The 16,578-nt window shown below is 27.8% G+C and overlaps 3 protein-coding genes and 1 long non-coding RNA gene across 5 annotated transcripts in view; 2 read left to right on the forward strand and 2 right to left on the reverse strand.

The window, feature by feature from the left end:
• LOC115033787 overlaps window positions 1-2,641 on the reverse strand; it is a 17,040-nt gene extending 14,399 nt beyond the window's left edge. Inside the window, exons 1-2 of the long non-coding RNA XR_003839093.1 lie at window positions 2,316-2,641; window positions 1,305-1,504 (exon numbers count right to left, since the gene is read on the reverse strand). This is a non-coding gene — a long non-coding RNA (uncharacterized LOC115033787). The remainder of the gene's footprint in view (window positions 1-1,304; window positions 1,505-2,315) is intronic.
• A 74-nt stretch (window positions 2,642-2,715) lies between these two features.
• On the forward strand, window positions 2,716-4,397 carry LOC100162588 (non-muscle caldesmon, putative). Its single transcript, NM_001162068.2, has 3 exons — window positions 2,716-3,004; window positions 3,514-3,646; window positions 4,033-4,397. Exons 1-3 carry the CDS (start codon window positions 2,923-2,925, stop codon window positions 4,268-4,270), a joined length of 453 nt encoding a protein of 150 aa, NP_001155540.1. The 5' UTR covers window positions 2,716-2,922; the 3' UTR covers window positions 4,271-4,397.
• A 2,975-nt stretch (window positions 4,398-7,372) lies between these two features.
• Window positions 7,373-12,564, reverse strand: LOC100164637 (apoptotic chromatin condensation inducer in the nucleus). The gene is made up of 2 exons (XM_001949761.4): window positions 11,492-12,564; window positions 7,373-10,381 (listed from the first exon to the last, which is right to left on the reverse strand). Exons 1-2 carry the CDS (start codon window positions 11,979-11,981, stop codon window positions 8,466-8,468), a joined length of 2,406 nt encoding a protein of 801 aa, XP_001949796.2. The 5' UTR covers window positions 11,982-12,564; the 3' UTR covers window positions 7,373-8,465.
• A 69-nt stretch (window positions 12,565-12,633) lies between these two features.
• LOC100160565 (coiled-coil domain-containing protein 51) lies at window positions 12,634-14,743 on the forward strand. Of its 2 annotated transcripts, none has more exons than XM_001947610.5 (2): window positions 12,634-12,924; window positions 13,734-14,743. In XM_001947610.5, exon 2 carries the CDS (start codon window positions 13,810-13,812, stop codon window positions 14,641-14,643), a length of 834 nt encoding a protein of 277 aa, XP_001947645.2. In that variant the 5' UTR covers window positions 12,634-12,924; window positions 13,734-13,809; the 3' UTR covers window positions 14,644-14,743. The 2 variants fall into 2 exon arrangements, with proteins under 2 accessions (XP_001947645.2, XP_016660277.1); XM_016804788.2 differs by lacking the exon at window positions 12,634-12,924 and adding an exon at window positions 13,093-13,233.
• Window positions 14,744-16,578: the final 1,835 nt, after the last annotated feature.

The following is a 16,578-nucleotide window of genomic DNA, read 5'->3' on the forward strand; positions in this document are numbered from 1 at the left end:
TTTTTTAAATATTTAATTCAAATACATTAAAATAAATATTATTTATTTATATTTTACTTAATAATGTGCTTCTTTAGTCCTTTTTATATTTTGTTCCTTTATATTTTTCTATAGTTATATTTGTAGAATATAATATGTTCTGTACCTGAATCATTATAGCCCTCATACAAAGTAATTCACAAGCAGTTGCGGCAGCGTCGTTGATACCACAAAAAAAAAGGCTATAGGCTATAGCCCCCAAAAAAAAGTTAATCACGCTACGCCTATGGTCATCATATTATACATTCGGAATACGATTGTAATATCATATACTAAATAAAAATAATGTTGTAATATAAAATCGAAATATCAATAATATTATGTCATATGTACATACACGTGTAATGTGTTTATTGAATCTGGTTTATTATTCTAAATTTGTAAGGTGTACTGTGTACACAGTGCATGTGTATACGACATACGTGCATACACTATAGGTACTAAATTACCAAACTATATCTTTATGTATTTTGATCTTAGGAGATTTCACTTTTAAATAGTTATCCTAGATTTCTGGCCTACTACCTACCAATTCCGAATATCAATATTTATCAGTTAAATGTTTTTCCTCATTTATAAAATTTAGATAATGTAAATACTTATTAGTATTCTGTGACATTCGTTGTGACATTACATATGTCATCCTATGTATTTTAAGCAGCTACATTTAAATTAATAAAGTTGTTATGTGACGTATCTTTGGGGTAGGTAGGTACGTGCGAAGTTGTCATTGTAACATGAGTCATGAGTCATGACTAACGAGTATAACCAATTATTTCAAAAATCGTCCAAAAATGTACTCGAGTTCGCATTGATTGATTTTAGTAAGATTTTGCACACATTTACTACAAGTGTTGTAGATAATGCCAAATCATCGACCTGCAGTGTTTTTGGTAATTATTTGTTATCACTTATCAGAGTCGTTACAACTGATCGTCGATGAGATAATGAAATACATATTATAAAAATATATCAATATGCATGTATTACATATCTTAATCAACGGTATTATTATTATATGATGTATATTATATTATTTAATGTACATATTTCATATACGATGTACATATACCATCGATTTGGCTCTAGAAACATGGAGGTAACTTCACATGTCCCTTATAAGGGTATAAAGTTATAGGCTCCTATGACCTATAGCGCTCTTGTACATACCACGCCTAGCTGCGCCCAATAATATGAAAGTCAAATTTATTTTTTATAATACGTGTGTTTAGCACAGTTATTATAATGAATTTTATAGTAATTACCTGTTTGTACACATCATATTATGTAGTAAAGCCACGACGTATGGCTAAACACTTGAAAAAAAAAATGCGAAATTTCCATCGATTCGTTGTGGAAAACCCACCACTTCCACTCTGCGTATCTACATTATGCATAGACATAATATCTATTATGTCTTTGACATTATGTGTTCAATGTTCATTCTTTATCTCGCCGTTTCCACCTATAAAGCCATAAACAAAAACATATAAAATTTATAATGTACGTGTTCTACGTGAATAAATAAATTGTTCACGTCCAGTCATGTGGTCTCGCGTTGTTATCCCTATATCGTATATATTTTTTTTTCTTATATTAATAATATTATATTATATAATATATAGGTAGCCCCCCCCCCCACCTAGTTGCAGTTGACTACAAACGAACAGGTAATAACCATAATTAAATAATATAAGTATTGTTTTTCCGTTAAACATTTTCATTGTTTTAGGTACCTATAGTGAACCTACTTTATAGGGACCTACGTGAATGGAAATTAAAATCAATAATATGGGAAATAATATTCTACTGGGCTTTAATGTTGTCCAGGCCTGGCGCCCGTAAATTATAAAATTTGCTGATAGTCGACACCGTCATTCGACCTCTATGAACTATTATAGTCATCGTCACATAATATTTAATACAGGGTTGAAAAAAGGATGGTCTCTCATATTATTACAATATGATCTATTAATTTATGATTTAGTTACCTTCGTTATAATGATGGTAGGTATTCGTTTTTTTTTTTTTAAATTGACATATTTTGATTAAAATACCTACTGAACAAGTCTTGATAGGTAAAAATTACTGTTTACTACCACCACAAAGGCGGGTGCAGAAATTATAACACGAATTTGATAATACTAATATTATGAAACATTCAAACATAAATTTAGCACCATAATGGCATATTGACATTACGGTACCTACTCTACTGTGACAAATTTATAAAAAAAAAAGTACCAATGACCATAGTTATACAATACCATACTTACAGTATATAGAAATAGACGGAACATTTGCAAATACATAGCTCCAATCCTCGTAACAAGCTCCACCGTTGCATGCGTTATCATACCTAATGTTCCGTCTATTTCTATAAGTCTATCAATAAATCTTGGTCTATAGTCTATGCCTACGAAGCATAATACGTAATATTCTATATTGATAAAGAAAGTCTTTTAGGAGTACCAAAATATTAAGTTTGGAAGTAAATTTAATATTCTACTTTAATCAATAATTATTAATTTTAACCTTTTGACACGGGCTTAAAATTTGGGAACATGAGCCCGATTTCATTGATAACAATTTCGATTAAAAAAAAAATTCTTATCATTTTTTTTTTGTTTTTGTGATAATATGAATCATGATAATAAAATAATAAGTTTAATATAATTATTAAAATATTATTTCAAATTCTTAAATTACTGAATCTGAACTGCAAAGTGACTTATACTTAAAATTAGTATAATAGTGTATTACCTATAAATACTACTTATTACCACAGTGTCATAGTTAGTGAGTGTCGTGTGACTGGTCAGTTTTTGAGCTTACTTTAAAAAAATAACAAAATAATTGAACTGATTAATACGGAATTAAATCATGTCATCTCAAGTGGAAAAAACAAAAAAACCATTCGATAAAAAAAAATGGAGAACAAAAAAATACAGCAATAAACAAAAATGTAAGCATAACATCTGAAATACAAATTATCCCTTGTGCAATAATATCTTATTTTTAATGGTATTCAAAGTATGTTTATGAGTCGAAAAATGTAATTCAGTATAATATAGAAAAAAAGGTAACTTAATATTTATTTATAATTAAGTACAAGAACTAACGAAATAATTATTACCAAAACTTGATCTATAAATATTAGATATTGTTCTTATCTTCATGCCCCTTGTTAACGTTTTACACAACATTTCTTATTTTTTTTTTAAACTATTGTTATATTCAACATTTCAGCATTTTATTATGTCCATTGGTTAACAACAACTACCATTACAATTGAGATTTCTTTCTTCAATCATAAAAAAAATATATATATAAGTTTACTGTTGTATAACCTATCATCTCAGATCTAGTTGAAATAAGACAAAAATAATTATATAAAAACCTGTTATAATATTATATTATTCCTAAGATTGTGTTCTCTGTATTTTGTTCATTCTAATATCACATAATTTTCAGTTCAAGATTGGGATGAGCGTCGCAAAAAGGCTGTAATTCGTGATTACTACAAAGAGTTAAACAAATCTGGTAATGAGAGACCTTTGGATACATTAAATGATGAAGATAACAATCTAACTAAACAACAAAAAAGGTAAGAAAAAACTTAAATATTGAATTGTAAAAAAAAAAAACATAAATAATATACTTACCGGTCTCGTTTTTATTAACTGCCAAAGTCCTTTGGGCCTCGATGGTATGAAAGGTTTTGTTTTTGCTAGGATCCAGATTTGTGTTTAATTGTTTGCTGTTTGTATGAGCATTTTTTATTTTTGTGTCATATATCTGGGCAAATTGTGGTAAAACTATAAATCTATAAGGTAAAATGACGCTATTGCCCACTCAGTTAAATATTTGAGGGGCCAGTTGCCCCCTCCCCCCCAGATAATGCCTGTGACTATACCTATATTATTGATTTCCAAATTATCATTGAATGTGTGTAATGTTTAAATATTTATAAATATAATGTTTTGTTCATAGGCCAAATCCGCATAAAGAAGCACAAGAACGTTACAATCAAATCCAAGAGGAAAAGAAAGCTAGGCGCTTTGAAGCATCGAAAAAAAAAGAAGAAATCCGACAAGCATTAGAAGAATATAAACAAAAGAAAAAATTAAAAAATAAAAAACTTGGCAAAAAAACAAGAAAAGGTCAACCAGTTATGAAAGAAAGATTGGAACTATTATTAGAGAAAATACAGGCTAGCGTTAATACATAGATATTTTTTTACTTTTATTTATAATATCAAATAAAAAATACTTGTATAATATGTATTGTGAATTGCTGTATTTTGTCAACTTTTAAACTGTTTAAGGCAAATAAATTGTTGGCATTTATTATTATTATACAGATGTAACAATTGATTCATTCTATTTAAAATAAGTACAAAGAGACCTTAGGTTTTTTAACAATAATATTCATCAATCATTCCCATCAGGTTTTAAAATAAAATTATTCTCAATCTTTCCAGTGTTTAACTGTACCCTTTTATTGCTACATGTTCAATAACCTAAAAATACTGAATAATTCCCAATATAACATAATGTTTTATAATTTTAGGGCTTAAGGATATGCTCAAAAACAGTGTTACAAAAATTGGAAGCATTTTAGGCTAGTTTAATATTTTCAAGGTGAAGTCTGTCATAGTTAAAAATCAAGTAATTTTTTTAATAATTGTAATATTGTGTTAATATACTCGCTGATTGTATACAAATACATTTTATTCCATAATCTAATATATAAATTATATACCAGGAGTGGCCAAACCGCGGCTCGGGTCATAGACTTTTGCGGCTCGCATCTTAACGTAACATTAGACGTAAGAGCCAAGATGTAAAAAAACAAATGTCATATAATATATAATAATATGACCTTTTTTAGACTCTGAGTGAAACGATGAATGTATTGATTTTACAATGATATGTGTTTTTTTTTAATTTTTTTAATTTTTTTATTCTTTTTTTATTTTTGTGTCTGTCATCGCCTTTTAGGACATTAAAAATGCTTGGATTTTCTTTAACAGTATCTTTTCTGATAGGAAAGTGAATCTAGTTGGTACTTTTGGGGGGTCAAAAAATTTCCCAGTAGTTTTCAAAAGCGACGTGAAAAACAAAAGAAAAATTAAGAAAAAACGGGAATTTTTACGCAAAATCTGTTTTCGAGAAAATTGATTTTGGTTTTTGGTGCAACTCTTAAACAAATTACCGTAGGTACATGAAATTTTGAATAGATGTATATAATAGGATTTTCTATACATCATAACATTTTCCAAATATTTTGACTTACTTTGAGCTCTTTACGGACATTTTTAGTTTTATTTTTCTATAAATATCGATAAAATTTTATTTGTTGGTTAAAAAAGCTTGAAAATTTAATAGAAGGTTCCTATTATATTGTTTCAAAGGTAGATAAAAAAAATTAGAAATCCATAGTCACAATTTTTTTTTTTATAAGTATCTAAAGTTCAAATATTGACAAAATACCTAAAAATGACGAAAATTTGCAAATTATTTTTAGTTAGAAATTCATGAAAAATTTTCTTTTTAAATCTAAGATTTGAAAATGTAATACAAGATTCCTCATAAGTTCGTCTACCTTTTTTAAAAAAAAAATGTCTACAAATAAGTCAAATGAAATTTTTATGAGCGTTTGAATTTCATATTTTTAAAATATTTGATATTCACTCGATTTCTCACGTAACGATTTTCTTATTTTGTTGTAATTAAAAAACGAGTGACTGTAGAAACTTGAAAATTTCACTAAATGTTTATATTAGCATTTTCTATATACGATAAAATTTTGAAAATAATTTGACTCTTTTTGAGCTGTTTACGGACATTGTAAGTTTTCAATTTTTTTAGTTTTTTTCTATAAATATCAATAAATCATCTATTGGGACAAAAAGTGTAAAAATTAATACAAGGCTCCTGATGACCTGATACATTGTTACAATAGCAGTTGAAAAATATTGAAAATACATAGGCACAATTTTTTTTTATAAGTATTTAAAGTTCAAATTTTGACAAAATATATCAAATTTTAAATTTAATAATTATTTTGAGTAAAAAATGTATAAAATGTTCAAATTTTATAGCTAAGAATTAAAAATTTAAAACAAGGTTCCTCGTAAATAGTTAATTCTGTAACCAAAAAATCAAAAAAATACATAAGCACAGTTTATTTCTATACTCATTTTAAGTTCAAATTTGGACGAAATTACATATTAAAAACCTAGAATAACCTTTTTAGTTATATATATATATATATATCTAGGTTATAAATTATATAAATTACTTTATTCACAATAATATCATCAAATATACTTAGTATTATCATAGGCTGACTGACCGTTTTCACTCAGAATCGTTTTTCTAATACAATGATAATATGATATATCATTGAATTCAAACTTAACACCATCCATTACAATGACCCACTTGTAACCTACTGTACAGCAGTACTCTTCTCGCTGGCCATCCCTGTTATATACGTTTTTTGATGGCCATGGAAACTCAACTGGTTTTCATACACCTAGAGAACGTGCAAGGTTATCAGAAAAAAAATTGTTTTGTGGCAAAGTATCTAAAATTATGTCTGAATATATTTTTTTCAACTACTAACCAAGAATTAAGTCATCATTTCACAAAAGAATGATGAGAAAATACGGCAATATATTATAATATTACAAGATTAGATCTAAAAAACAAATTAAGCCACTCGTTTTTAAATTACTTTCAAATTTTCTAAAATAGTTGCAGGACCAAAATAATTTATTTTTAATATTTTTAATTTTACTATATTGTGATACATACTTTACAGTTGTCAAATTTTATTTACACAATTTTAATATTACGAATATAAATTGTTACCTATAATCCATTCATGTTAAAAAGGAACCTCGATGGCAGTCAGATAACACCTGTCAGTTATCCTAACCAAGTCAACCATCTATACGCCTGCTGTGTAGTAAAGCCCCTGTGTGTAGGTGCAAATAGTGTTTGGATTTTGAGATGGAGGGGGGGCTGAATAATTTGGATGTAGAGATAAACATTTTATGTGGGTTGTAAGTAAAATTTTGAGGATTTTTGAAATAAGACTTAGACCCACAGCCACCCCATGCTATTTGCACTTGTACACAGGTTAGTCGTTGAGGTGCCTTCTAAATATGAATGGAGTATATAATTGTATTTTAATTGACATATGTTTGTAACTTAATAATTGTTTAATGAGATGAAATCTTAATACTAATCTTCAAATTTCATAATATATTAAAAATATTATTTATAAATACAAAAAATGTATATTAATGTATATTCAAAGATGCGATATTTAGAAAATATTTATTTTGAACACATTGAAGTAGATTTATTTATACTAAGATGTTAATTTTTTTACTTAATACAACAAAATTATATTAGAAAAAAACAAAATTGAACCATAATTTTATCTAAGAAAATATAACAAAATACAATGTAGAGACGGTAGTTACTAAACGATCGGTATTCGTTATGCACAGAGAGTGCAAACATTGGGAATATAATTCTGATAAAATTTATTTTCTGTACAATTAGATTGATTAAAATTATTAGCATTAAATAACTGTGTTTATGAAATCTATAATCATTAATATTATAGTAGTGAATAATATTATTAATAATATAAACAAATAACCATATAGACCCAATAAACATATTAAACTTTCTTTATACTGACATCAATAATCAGTCTTTTTTAAATATTAATATTTAGCCCATGGTCCTTTTGTTATAAATTTCGACAATTATACTAAAAAAAAAAATGAATCCTTGAAACAAAAAAAAAAATTCCAACATTCATAAATTGTAACTTAACCGTATAAATATTGTATATTAAACCAAGTTGTGTTCATAAATTGTCATTTTTTTATTATTATTATTATATTTTCTGATCAATATAAACTTTAATAGCTTTTAAAACATTTTATACAAAGTGTTTACAATTTTTCAGGAGTTAATTCAAGCATGAAAAATATAAATTAATGTTATTACTAACATAATAAACACCACAACACCTGGTTGTAAGGCAAAATTATTTCTAAACAATAAAATGAACTAATATGAAATTTAAACATCAAGTAAATACAAAAATAACAGTAGGTAATTTTATTTTATACAGTCTTTATTATGATAAATAAAATTATTTAACGTAAAGACGAATTATAATCAAAATATCATAAAAACAGTTTGTGGATTGTAATATCCCTAAAAAAAAAAAATAAAGTATATGAAAAAATTAGCCTACAATAATTATGCGGTTTTTACTATGTGTAATGAGTTAACCCTCTGGTACATGGTGACAAAACTCAAAGGTTTTACCGATTTGTATAAAATGTAGGTATTCTTTTTAAAATATAAAATACTTGTTATACACAAATTCTAACGTCTCTTAGGATAATGAAGGTTATCTCCTCTTCTCCTACGGTCAGTCTTTTGAGACCGTTCCATCTCTGCAAGATGTTTACGTCGTTGGTCTTCTTTCTCCGCAATCTGTTCAATAGAAAGTGGAGACCAATACAGGGTTGGAGTAGTTTTGGTCTTTCGAAAAAGCTCGTCTAAACTTTTTGTAGGAATACGATCTGGTGTTTTGGATTTTGACTTCTTGCGTTTATCTTGTAGATCTTTTTCGTCCTTCTTTAATTTTTTATCTTTTGTAGCATGCGGATCATCAGATATTTTTCTTTTAATACGTTTATCATCTTTTTCACCATCACCATTCATATCTTCCAACTTGCCTCTATCCCATTCGCGTAAAATAAAATTATTTTCTACCTGTGTTCTAAGTTTTTCTACTTTAGACTCTTTTTGTTTATCTAATCGGTCTGGATGAGTTCCACTCAGGGCTTTATTTAATTCTTCTTTATTTGTAAAAACGACTCTCAAAAATTTGGGATTGGTCGAAGGCCATTGGGAATCATTGAGTGCATATACAGTTTCAATGGCTTGATCTTCATTTTCATACTCAACAATACATTGGGATTTAATTGTATCTATCCAAAATCCATTAGAAACAATTTTTCCTGTTCTTTGTAACAAATCTCTTAGTTGACCAACAGTGAATGGCCTGACAAGGTTTGTAATACGAATTACACTAGTAGTTGTGATACGTTTTACAGAAGATTTTTTTTTTGTCTCTACTTCATTTATTTCTTCTGCCAATGACTTATCAGATTTATTATCATCATTATCTATGAAAGGTTTCTCTTCTTCTTCTGGTGCTTCATAATCAACCGCTTCGTGATCAATTAACATAGTATCATTAATTTCCATGGCTTCTTCAACATCTTGTTCGTCGTCTGAATCTGTTTTTTGTATTTCTCCTTCTTCTGATCGGTACTCACCATTATCAGCAATAGAATTCCCATTAGATTCTATTATAGTACCTAAAGTAAATGGACTTATCGTTATAGGTGTTCTTGTTTTACAAGAGCCCCATTTACGTTTAGGGTGTGAAGACAATTGTTTTGGAATTTCATATGATTCTTTTTCATCATCAACCTGTTTCATATTAGGTATATCTGATGATAGAACATTATAAGATTCTTCAATTGGTGTAGTATCTTTTCTGTCTACTATTTTAGATTCATCTTCGTTAAGCGGTTTAGATTCTATTTCATTATTTGAATTAGTGTCATTTACATTGATTGAATTGGATTCTTTTTCATAGACTGGTTTACATTCTTCTTCGTCAACTAATTTAGTTTCCTCGTCAATTGGTTTAGGATCTTCATCATCAACTAAGTCTGGTGATTCAACAGTTAATTGTACAACATCTTCCATTTGTTCTGAATCGTTAATCTCATCAGGTTTATTGAACTCTTCTTGTATTGGGTTATCATTTATTTTATTCATCTCAACATTTGATGACATTTCTACAACTTCAGATTCATTTACTATAGTTTCAATAGATTCTGGTACAATATCCTGAATCTTTTCACTTAGAGCTATTGGAATATCAATAACTTCTCCAGTAGTTACACAATTTTCTTCTAAAACAGGTTCTGGAATATTACATTCATCAATGGATGGACGGACTGTAGAGTCTGGAAAATCTTCTGTTGATTTGATAGGATTGGTTGGTTCTAAATCTTCTTCACAAACTACATTTCCTGTAACTTCTTCAACTAATAGTCCTACACTATTCATTTGCTCATCAGTAGAGATATTTTCTACAGTAGGTTCTTCATCAGGTGCTATGAATTCAGATGATACTTCAACACTGTCTATTTGGTCATCATCAACATTTTCTTGATTGCATGGTTGCAATGGTTCATTGGGAGGGATAACAACTTGCACTGAAAATGAAAATAAGACAGTTTCGAATTAGGTACTATCTTTATAAAAACTAAAAAATGTAATTAAGTTGTTAATTATTAATAAGTAAATCTGTAAACATTAAGAACATGTTTCGGATTAATATAAAGACACCTAATATTTAAGGTTCAATTCAATATAAATTTTTCTAAGCAATTGTTTTATTTAACATAACTGTTAAATTGATAAAATATTAGGTAGGTACCTAAATTTATTAAATAAAAAAAAACAATAAAAATTGCATAATTGGTAGATACAATTTATACAAAATGTGGGTAGAAATTAAGACAAATGGTTTACTAGCATGACACAAATTCAAAATTTGTATAGTTACATAGGTAATTATTAACTATAGAACAAATCCAGGTTCTTATTATTAAAATTAAAACACTAAAAATATTTTATCAATGCTGTTTTCATTTCATTATACAGTAGATAAATTGAAATTAGAAATGTTTGTAACACTACCACACTCTCACACTGCAGTTAATTAATCTGTACTAATATATATTTTATTATTTCTTATTAAATAAAGGTATCTAAGAACATTATTATATTTGTTTAAGCCTACATTGATAAAAAAATTGTGTATTTACATATTAGATGGCATATTTGATATAATTAAACTCATAATTTACCATATCATTATTTCAATGTTGCCTTTACCTATAATAGGTACCTATTCAATATTTAATACTATATTAACAAACACTGTAAAATATGAAAATAATTTAATAAAATTTGTTAGTGCAATAAAAAATGTATGCACAAACTCAATTTTCTAATACTATTTATCAATACTTGGTTAAACACATTCATTAACTTTAAACAGTTAAAATTGTTTATAATTGTTACAATTGATATTATATTAAATACTAAAGTGTGATATGAAAAACATTTATTGTCAGCAAATCTACAAGAAAAATATTAACATTGTTTTTTATTGAAAAATAGTTGAATAATGTTTAGTTATATTATTAACTATACAACAAACTACCCGGGTAATCTAAAATATACCTAATAGAAACCCATGAACATTTCTAAATTAGGTTATTGTTGTTAGTGTTAATGTAAATATCTTTAAACATTACCTTGTTCACTAGAATCAACTATGTTTTGTTCACTTTCTTCAACAGCCACAGTACTACCAAACTGTTCTAAATAATTTGTAACGCTACCATCCAACATAGACGGATTTGTTGAACTGCCCGTAGCTTCTTCTTTTTCCTTCCTTTCAGCTGCATATTTAGCTTCAGCAGCCTGCTCTCTAAGTAAATCCTTAGGCGAACGCCTCAAACTAATTTTTAACTTCTGAATATCGCCATCTGATCCATTGGAACACTCAACTTTCCACATACCAGTGGTATTCTCTTCACTGCAATCATTACTTTCTGGCTTAGGCAGTTTTATCGTTAGTGCAACCTTCCTTTCACTCTCGTCAACTCTGCTAGTAGCTCGAGTTTTGCCAACTTTGGGGGGTGGCGCATCTTCTGACGATGTTCCAGACGTAGACGAATGTCGCCTAGTACGACGCCTTGACGTACGTTCACGTTTTGGTTTACGACCAGTTCTTTTGCTCATTTTATGATTTTATTACAATATTTTTCACAAGGTTCACTATCATATACCCACGAGCACAAGGGACATTATAAACATTCACAACATATATTTTCAAATAAAAAAAAAATCACTGGCAGTACTTACTACAGCATAGCGGTAAATTCACGTCCTTTATTTTACAGTGCAAAACTTACAAAAAGGTTTTTCCACACGTCGATCCATTTATACGAAGACTTAACGTAATTTTTGTTTTGGAAATTAAAAAACGAATCAATAAGCACCAAATTTTTGTTGTACTCGAAACGAAACGGCGGCCATTTTAATCGTTTATCAACACAAACACATTTCATCGACATCAACTTTCTCCATTTTTTTTTTTTTTTTTATTATTCGTACTTAAAAATCACAAAACAATTTTGTAAAAACTAATTTATCAAGTAGATAGGTTTTTTTAAGATCAAAATAAATTAAATATATCGAAATTAGATTTAATAATATTTTTTTAGTAAAAATTGAAAAAGTATATCACAATAATTGTATGCTGTAAGCAGTTGGCACACTTGTCAAATTATTATTTGATAACCGTAATCAACTATAGTCTATTTTATTGGTCAATTACCACCAAGACACTGCTTTTTACTTTTTACAATAAATCATAATACCGTATCTGAATCAGATGTCTTGATAGTTGATAGTTGAAATGAGGATAAAAAATAATTCTAAAGTTCAAACAATCATACTATCACACTTAATTACTTTAGTAAAGTCACCAATTATGTGCTTCAATACTCAACAGTAACAATGTAAAATGTTCATATTTAGTACTTGTTATAGCAATGTATATCATTTAGTTTGAATGTCAAAAATTCAAACTGGTAAATTGCCGTTCCTTTTAGTTGATTATAATTTGACTATAATATGTCTACATGTCTACATTAGATAACGAAGTTTTTATTTTAAACAAGTATGTAAAATAATATATATTATTCCCTTATGTATGTATTATAAATAGGTTTTAAGCAAGACTTATCTTTAATCAATCATGTGTACCTGAATTGTCCTAAAATACATATGTCAATTGTCACACCCATGATAATTAAATCTATTTAAAAATTAAATTACAAACTAAATAATTCACTGACATTCAAACATTCAAAGTTGCTAACACACTTCACATTTGTTATTTAATTAGTCTATATTGTCCACTACCATACTAAGTACAAAATATATTCTACAGATCATATCTTTTGTAGCAGTTACTTCTGGATATAAGGTTTATTTTTTAATCATTCAATCTATATATATCTGATGTTAAGACAAGAAAAAATATATTTCAGTCAAATAAATTATTATTTAGTAAACAATGTATCCAATTTAATTAAATCTTACAGCAATCATAAGATAGAAGCCAGAGTGCTCAAAAACCTGTCTTAAAATGCGAAATTGACATATAATGATTTAAAGATGATTCACTTACTATCATAGTTTTAATTAATTTACTTTTATGCATGTGTTTATATTGGAATACATTTTTTTTTTTCAATAATATTTATGTAGTTCAGTATTTCCCATTTAATATTTTATTTTTATATAAATCATATGTAATGCAATGTTCTTTGTAATTTACTATTAACTAATCATGGGACTGATTTTCATTTTTTTAAATTGTATTTTATACATATTTTTTATATTCATTATATGTACCTAATGTATAATTTAAATTAGAGACAGAGTTTATTTTCAATATCTCAAAATCAATTTCCTTATTTTCAGAAGTATGCTGGTCCATCAAAACCTATCAGTGGGTATCAAATAGAAGGTGACTTATTGGTTTAGTATTGTTTAAACCATGAAATTTAAAAAGCATATAGAGACATTTTTACAAACAATGAAAGAAAAAGCACAAACCAAACTTTCTAAATCAAATAATTCTCGAGCTGAATTATATAACCGACTTGCAGTTTATCGCCCAGAATATGATAAAGTTGTTTCATGGTATGAACGGGTGACTGGTTTAAGTGAAGTTCGAGTAGCCCAAGATAGAGTGTTGGAGTCTCAAAAGCAATTTATGAATGCCCAAGATAGAAGAAGAGATATATCAGTGGAACTAAGAACAATTCAAAACAAACTTAAAGACATCCGAAATGAACTTCTAAATACTTCTAGATCAGAAGATAGGTACATTGAATTAGTAACACAGGAACATGCTTTATTAAAACAAGAAAACGTTATCATCGATCGGGTTAACTATAGTGAAAAGGAGGAAAGAGATAGTTTTATATTGCTCTCCACCACCTTAAAAGATAGTCATGACCGAGAGAGAATACAAGCGGAGAGAACTAAATATGTATCTATTGTGGGCTCAATCCTAGGTACTATTATTGGTATAATTGGAAGTACTGTAATCAATGCATGGAAAATGAATGAATTCAAAAGAATGGTGTTGGATGCCAAATTGGATTCATCAGATTCAAATAAAAGTGATCAAATAAAACACTTATTGTTACAAGTTCAAAAACAAAATAAAATGTTGAAAAATGCACAGTTCAAGTTAAATTCAGATAAAGTGACAAGTTTTGTAGAGCCAGACTGGAAATATACTGACCGTGATGTTATTATTTTGACAACTATAAATTGTACTATAGTAGCTGTATCAGCATATTTAGTGTCAAAATTATTTTAATCCGTGATACCTATTCAAAAATGTTGTTTTTATTATTGTTATTGGTTTTTAATTTCTAATAAATAATGTATTCCCTTTAAGCTATTATTGAGTTTTTTAAGTATGTATTAAGTTTTTTTTGGTTTGTGACAATTGACAGTCACTATTATGAATATTTTTGTGTGATGATAAAATAACTTGATAATTATATACATTGACGTAAATAGTAGACTTAGGGCCTGTTTTTCAATCATAGTTTAAACCTCGGTTAAGCCTTACCCACTGATTTTACCAGCCGAATTCGGTGGTTTAACCTTAGTTCAACGATTGTAATACGGACACTTAGTCAATCAAAATTTCTGTCAAATACCCCCAATTAAAAAGTTGGTGTGTAGTACTACGCATATATAATTTTAATAAAATATTATGGTAGGCGGGGTACTTGACGCCTCTAAAAATTTGGACTATTTCATATTTGCGCCTATGATTATATTAGAACTATTTCTCCAAGTATGCTTATCTACTATACTATACTATTATACTCTACACTATAATTTATACAAACCTTTAATTTAATTCAGTAAAATTTGTTAGTTACAACTTACAATCTTATATGGATAAAATGTGTATACCTATTATATAAACTAAACATTTTAATTTGGTTCTTAATTACGAAAATAATTTGTGCATTATATATTTTAAACATAAGCTATTACACTAGTTTACATCATAATATATCAATAACAAATATTTTCTAGTTAGAAAAGAAAATATGTATGTAATCTGCAAAAAAAAAAAATATACAATAATAGCATATTATGTTATGAAAAAAAAAAAATTAACAATTTGGCAATGCTTTTCATAATATCTTAAAAATAAAGAAAATCAAATTATCAGCTAGGTATTAATATGCACAAGTGACAATGTCAATTTATTATAGTGAAATTACAAAATAATATTTATGTTTACAGATAAGATATACAGTATGGCCTAACTTCTGCAGTAGACAGTAGAAGATAATTTTATAATCAGAATCATAATTTTTATCATTTGCATTCCTACCTATACATAAGCAAATATATATTTTAATCACAACAATTCGCTATTCAGTGGTGGACCGATCTTTTTTGTCAGTAAGACAAGAAAATATCAGTTATTCAGTTGTATCACTGTCTCTCTGAGTAGGTAGTAGTAGCATTTAATCAATGGTAGTAGTCCCCAGTAGGTACCAGGGGCGTATTTTTCAAGAAGAGGGTCCAGCTAATTTTCCAAACACATTTAAGTGGAAGGCTTTGCTACATAATATATTAATGATATATATCAGGTCTTTAGATATGTATTTATGGGGGGTCCGGACCCATGGACCCCCCGTAAATACGTCACTGGTAGGTTCTATGCCACAATGGTGGTGTTGGGTATCCCCCAACACGACAGAACACAATAATTGTACCAATGGCAAATTTATTCTACTGCAAAATCTTATTATATTTCAATAAAAATAAATTGTCGTATATAATTATACGGGTTAGTACCTTATCTAGGTACCCATTCTTATTCTTAAATTTTTGTTTTTCAAAATATGTAATTTCAGGTACTGAATTTTAAAGCAATACCTATTGAAATTTATAAAATATTTTAAAAAAAAGGAAAACAGATTTGTCTGGATTAAAAAAACGGAGCAGTACAATTTCTTTAATATTTCACTTTAAAATGTGGTTTCTTAGTAGTGAGAGTCATAATCTTACAAAATCTTATAACAAAAAGAAAACAACAATTTTTACAACACAAATTCAAGTCATCTATTTTTAGTCCATTTACCCAGTAGGTACATCGTATACACCGTCATACCTCTATGGCCCATATAGTTCATATGACAATATTATAATAATTTAATATGCATTTTTTGTTAACAATATACATTTTTTTATAAATACGGGCTTTGGGGGGCAGGATTGA

Source organism: Acyrthosiphon pisum, chromosome A1 (genome assembly GCF_005508785.2).
Source record: "Acyrthosiphon pisum isolate AL4f chromosome A1, pea_aphid_22Mar2018_4r6ur, whole genome shotgun sequence".
NCBI lineage: Eukaryota > Metazoa > Arthropoda > Insecta > Hemiptera > Aphididae > Acyrthosiphon > Acyrthosiphon pisum.

Excerpts from the sequence above, each read along its gene's own strand:
- LOC100162588 (NM_001162068.2), top strand. The coding sequence starts at position 2,923 with ATGTCATCTCAAGTGGAAAAAACAAAAAAACCATTCGATAAAAAAAAA. Across the intron at positions 3,005-3,513 it reads ATACAGCAATAAACAAAAAT|TTCAAGATTGGGATGAGCGT; the intron begins GTAAGCATAACA and ends CATAATTTTCAG. Across the intron at positions 3,647-4,032 it reads CTAACTAAACAACAAAAAAG|GCCAAATCCGCATAAAGAAG; the intron begins GTAAGAAAAAAC and ends TTTTGTTCATAG.
- LOC100164637 (XM_001949761.4), bottom strand. The coding sequence starts at position 11,981 with ATGAGCAAAAGAACTGGTCGTAAACCAAAACGTGAACGTACGTCAAGG. Across the intron at positions 10,382-11,491 it reads AGTTGATTCTAGTGAACAAG|TGCAAGTTGTTATCCCTCCC; the intron begins GTAATGTTTAAA and ends TTTCATTTTCAG.
- LOC100160565 (XM_001947610.5), top strand. The coding sequence starts at position 13,810 with ATGAAATTTAAAAAGCATATAGAGACATTTTTACAAACAATGAAAGAA.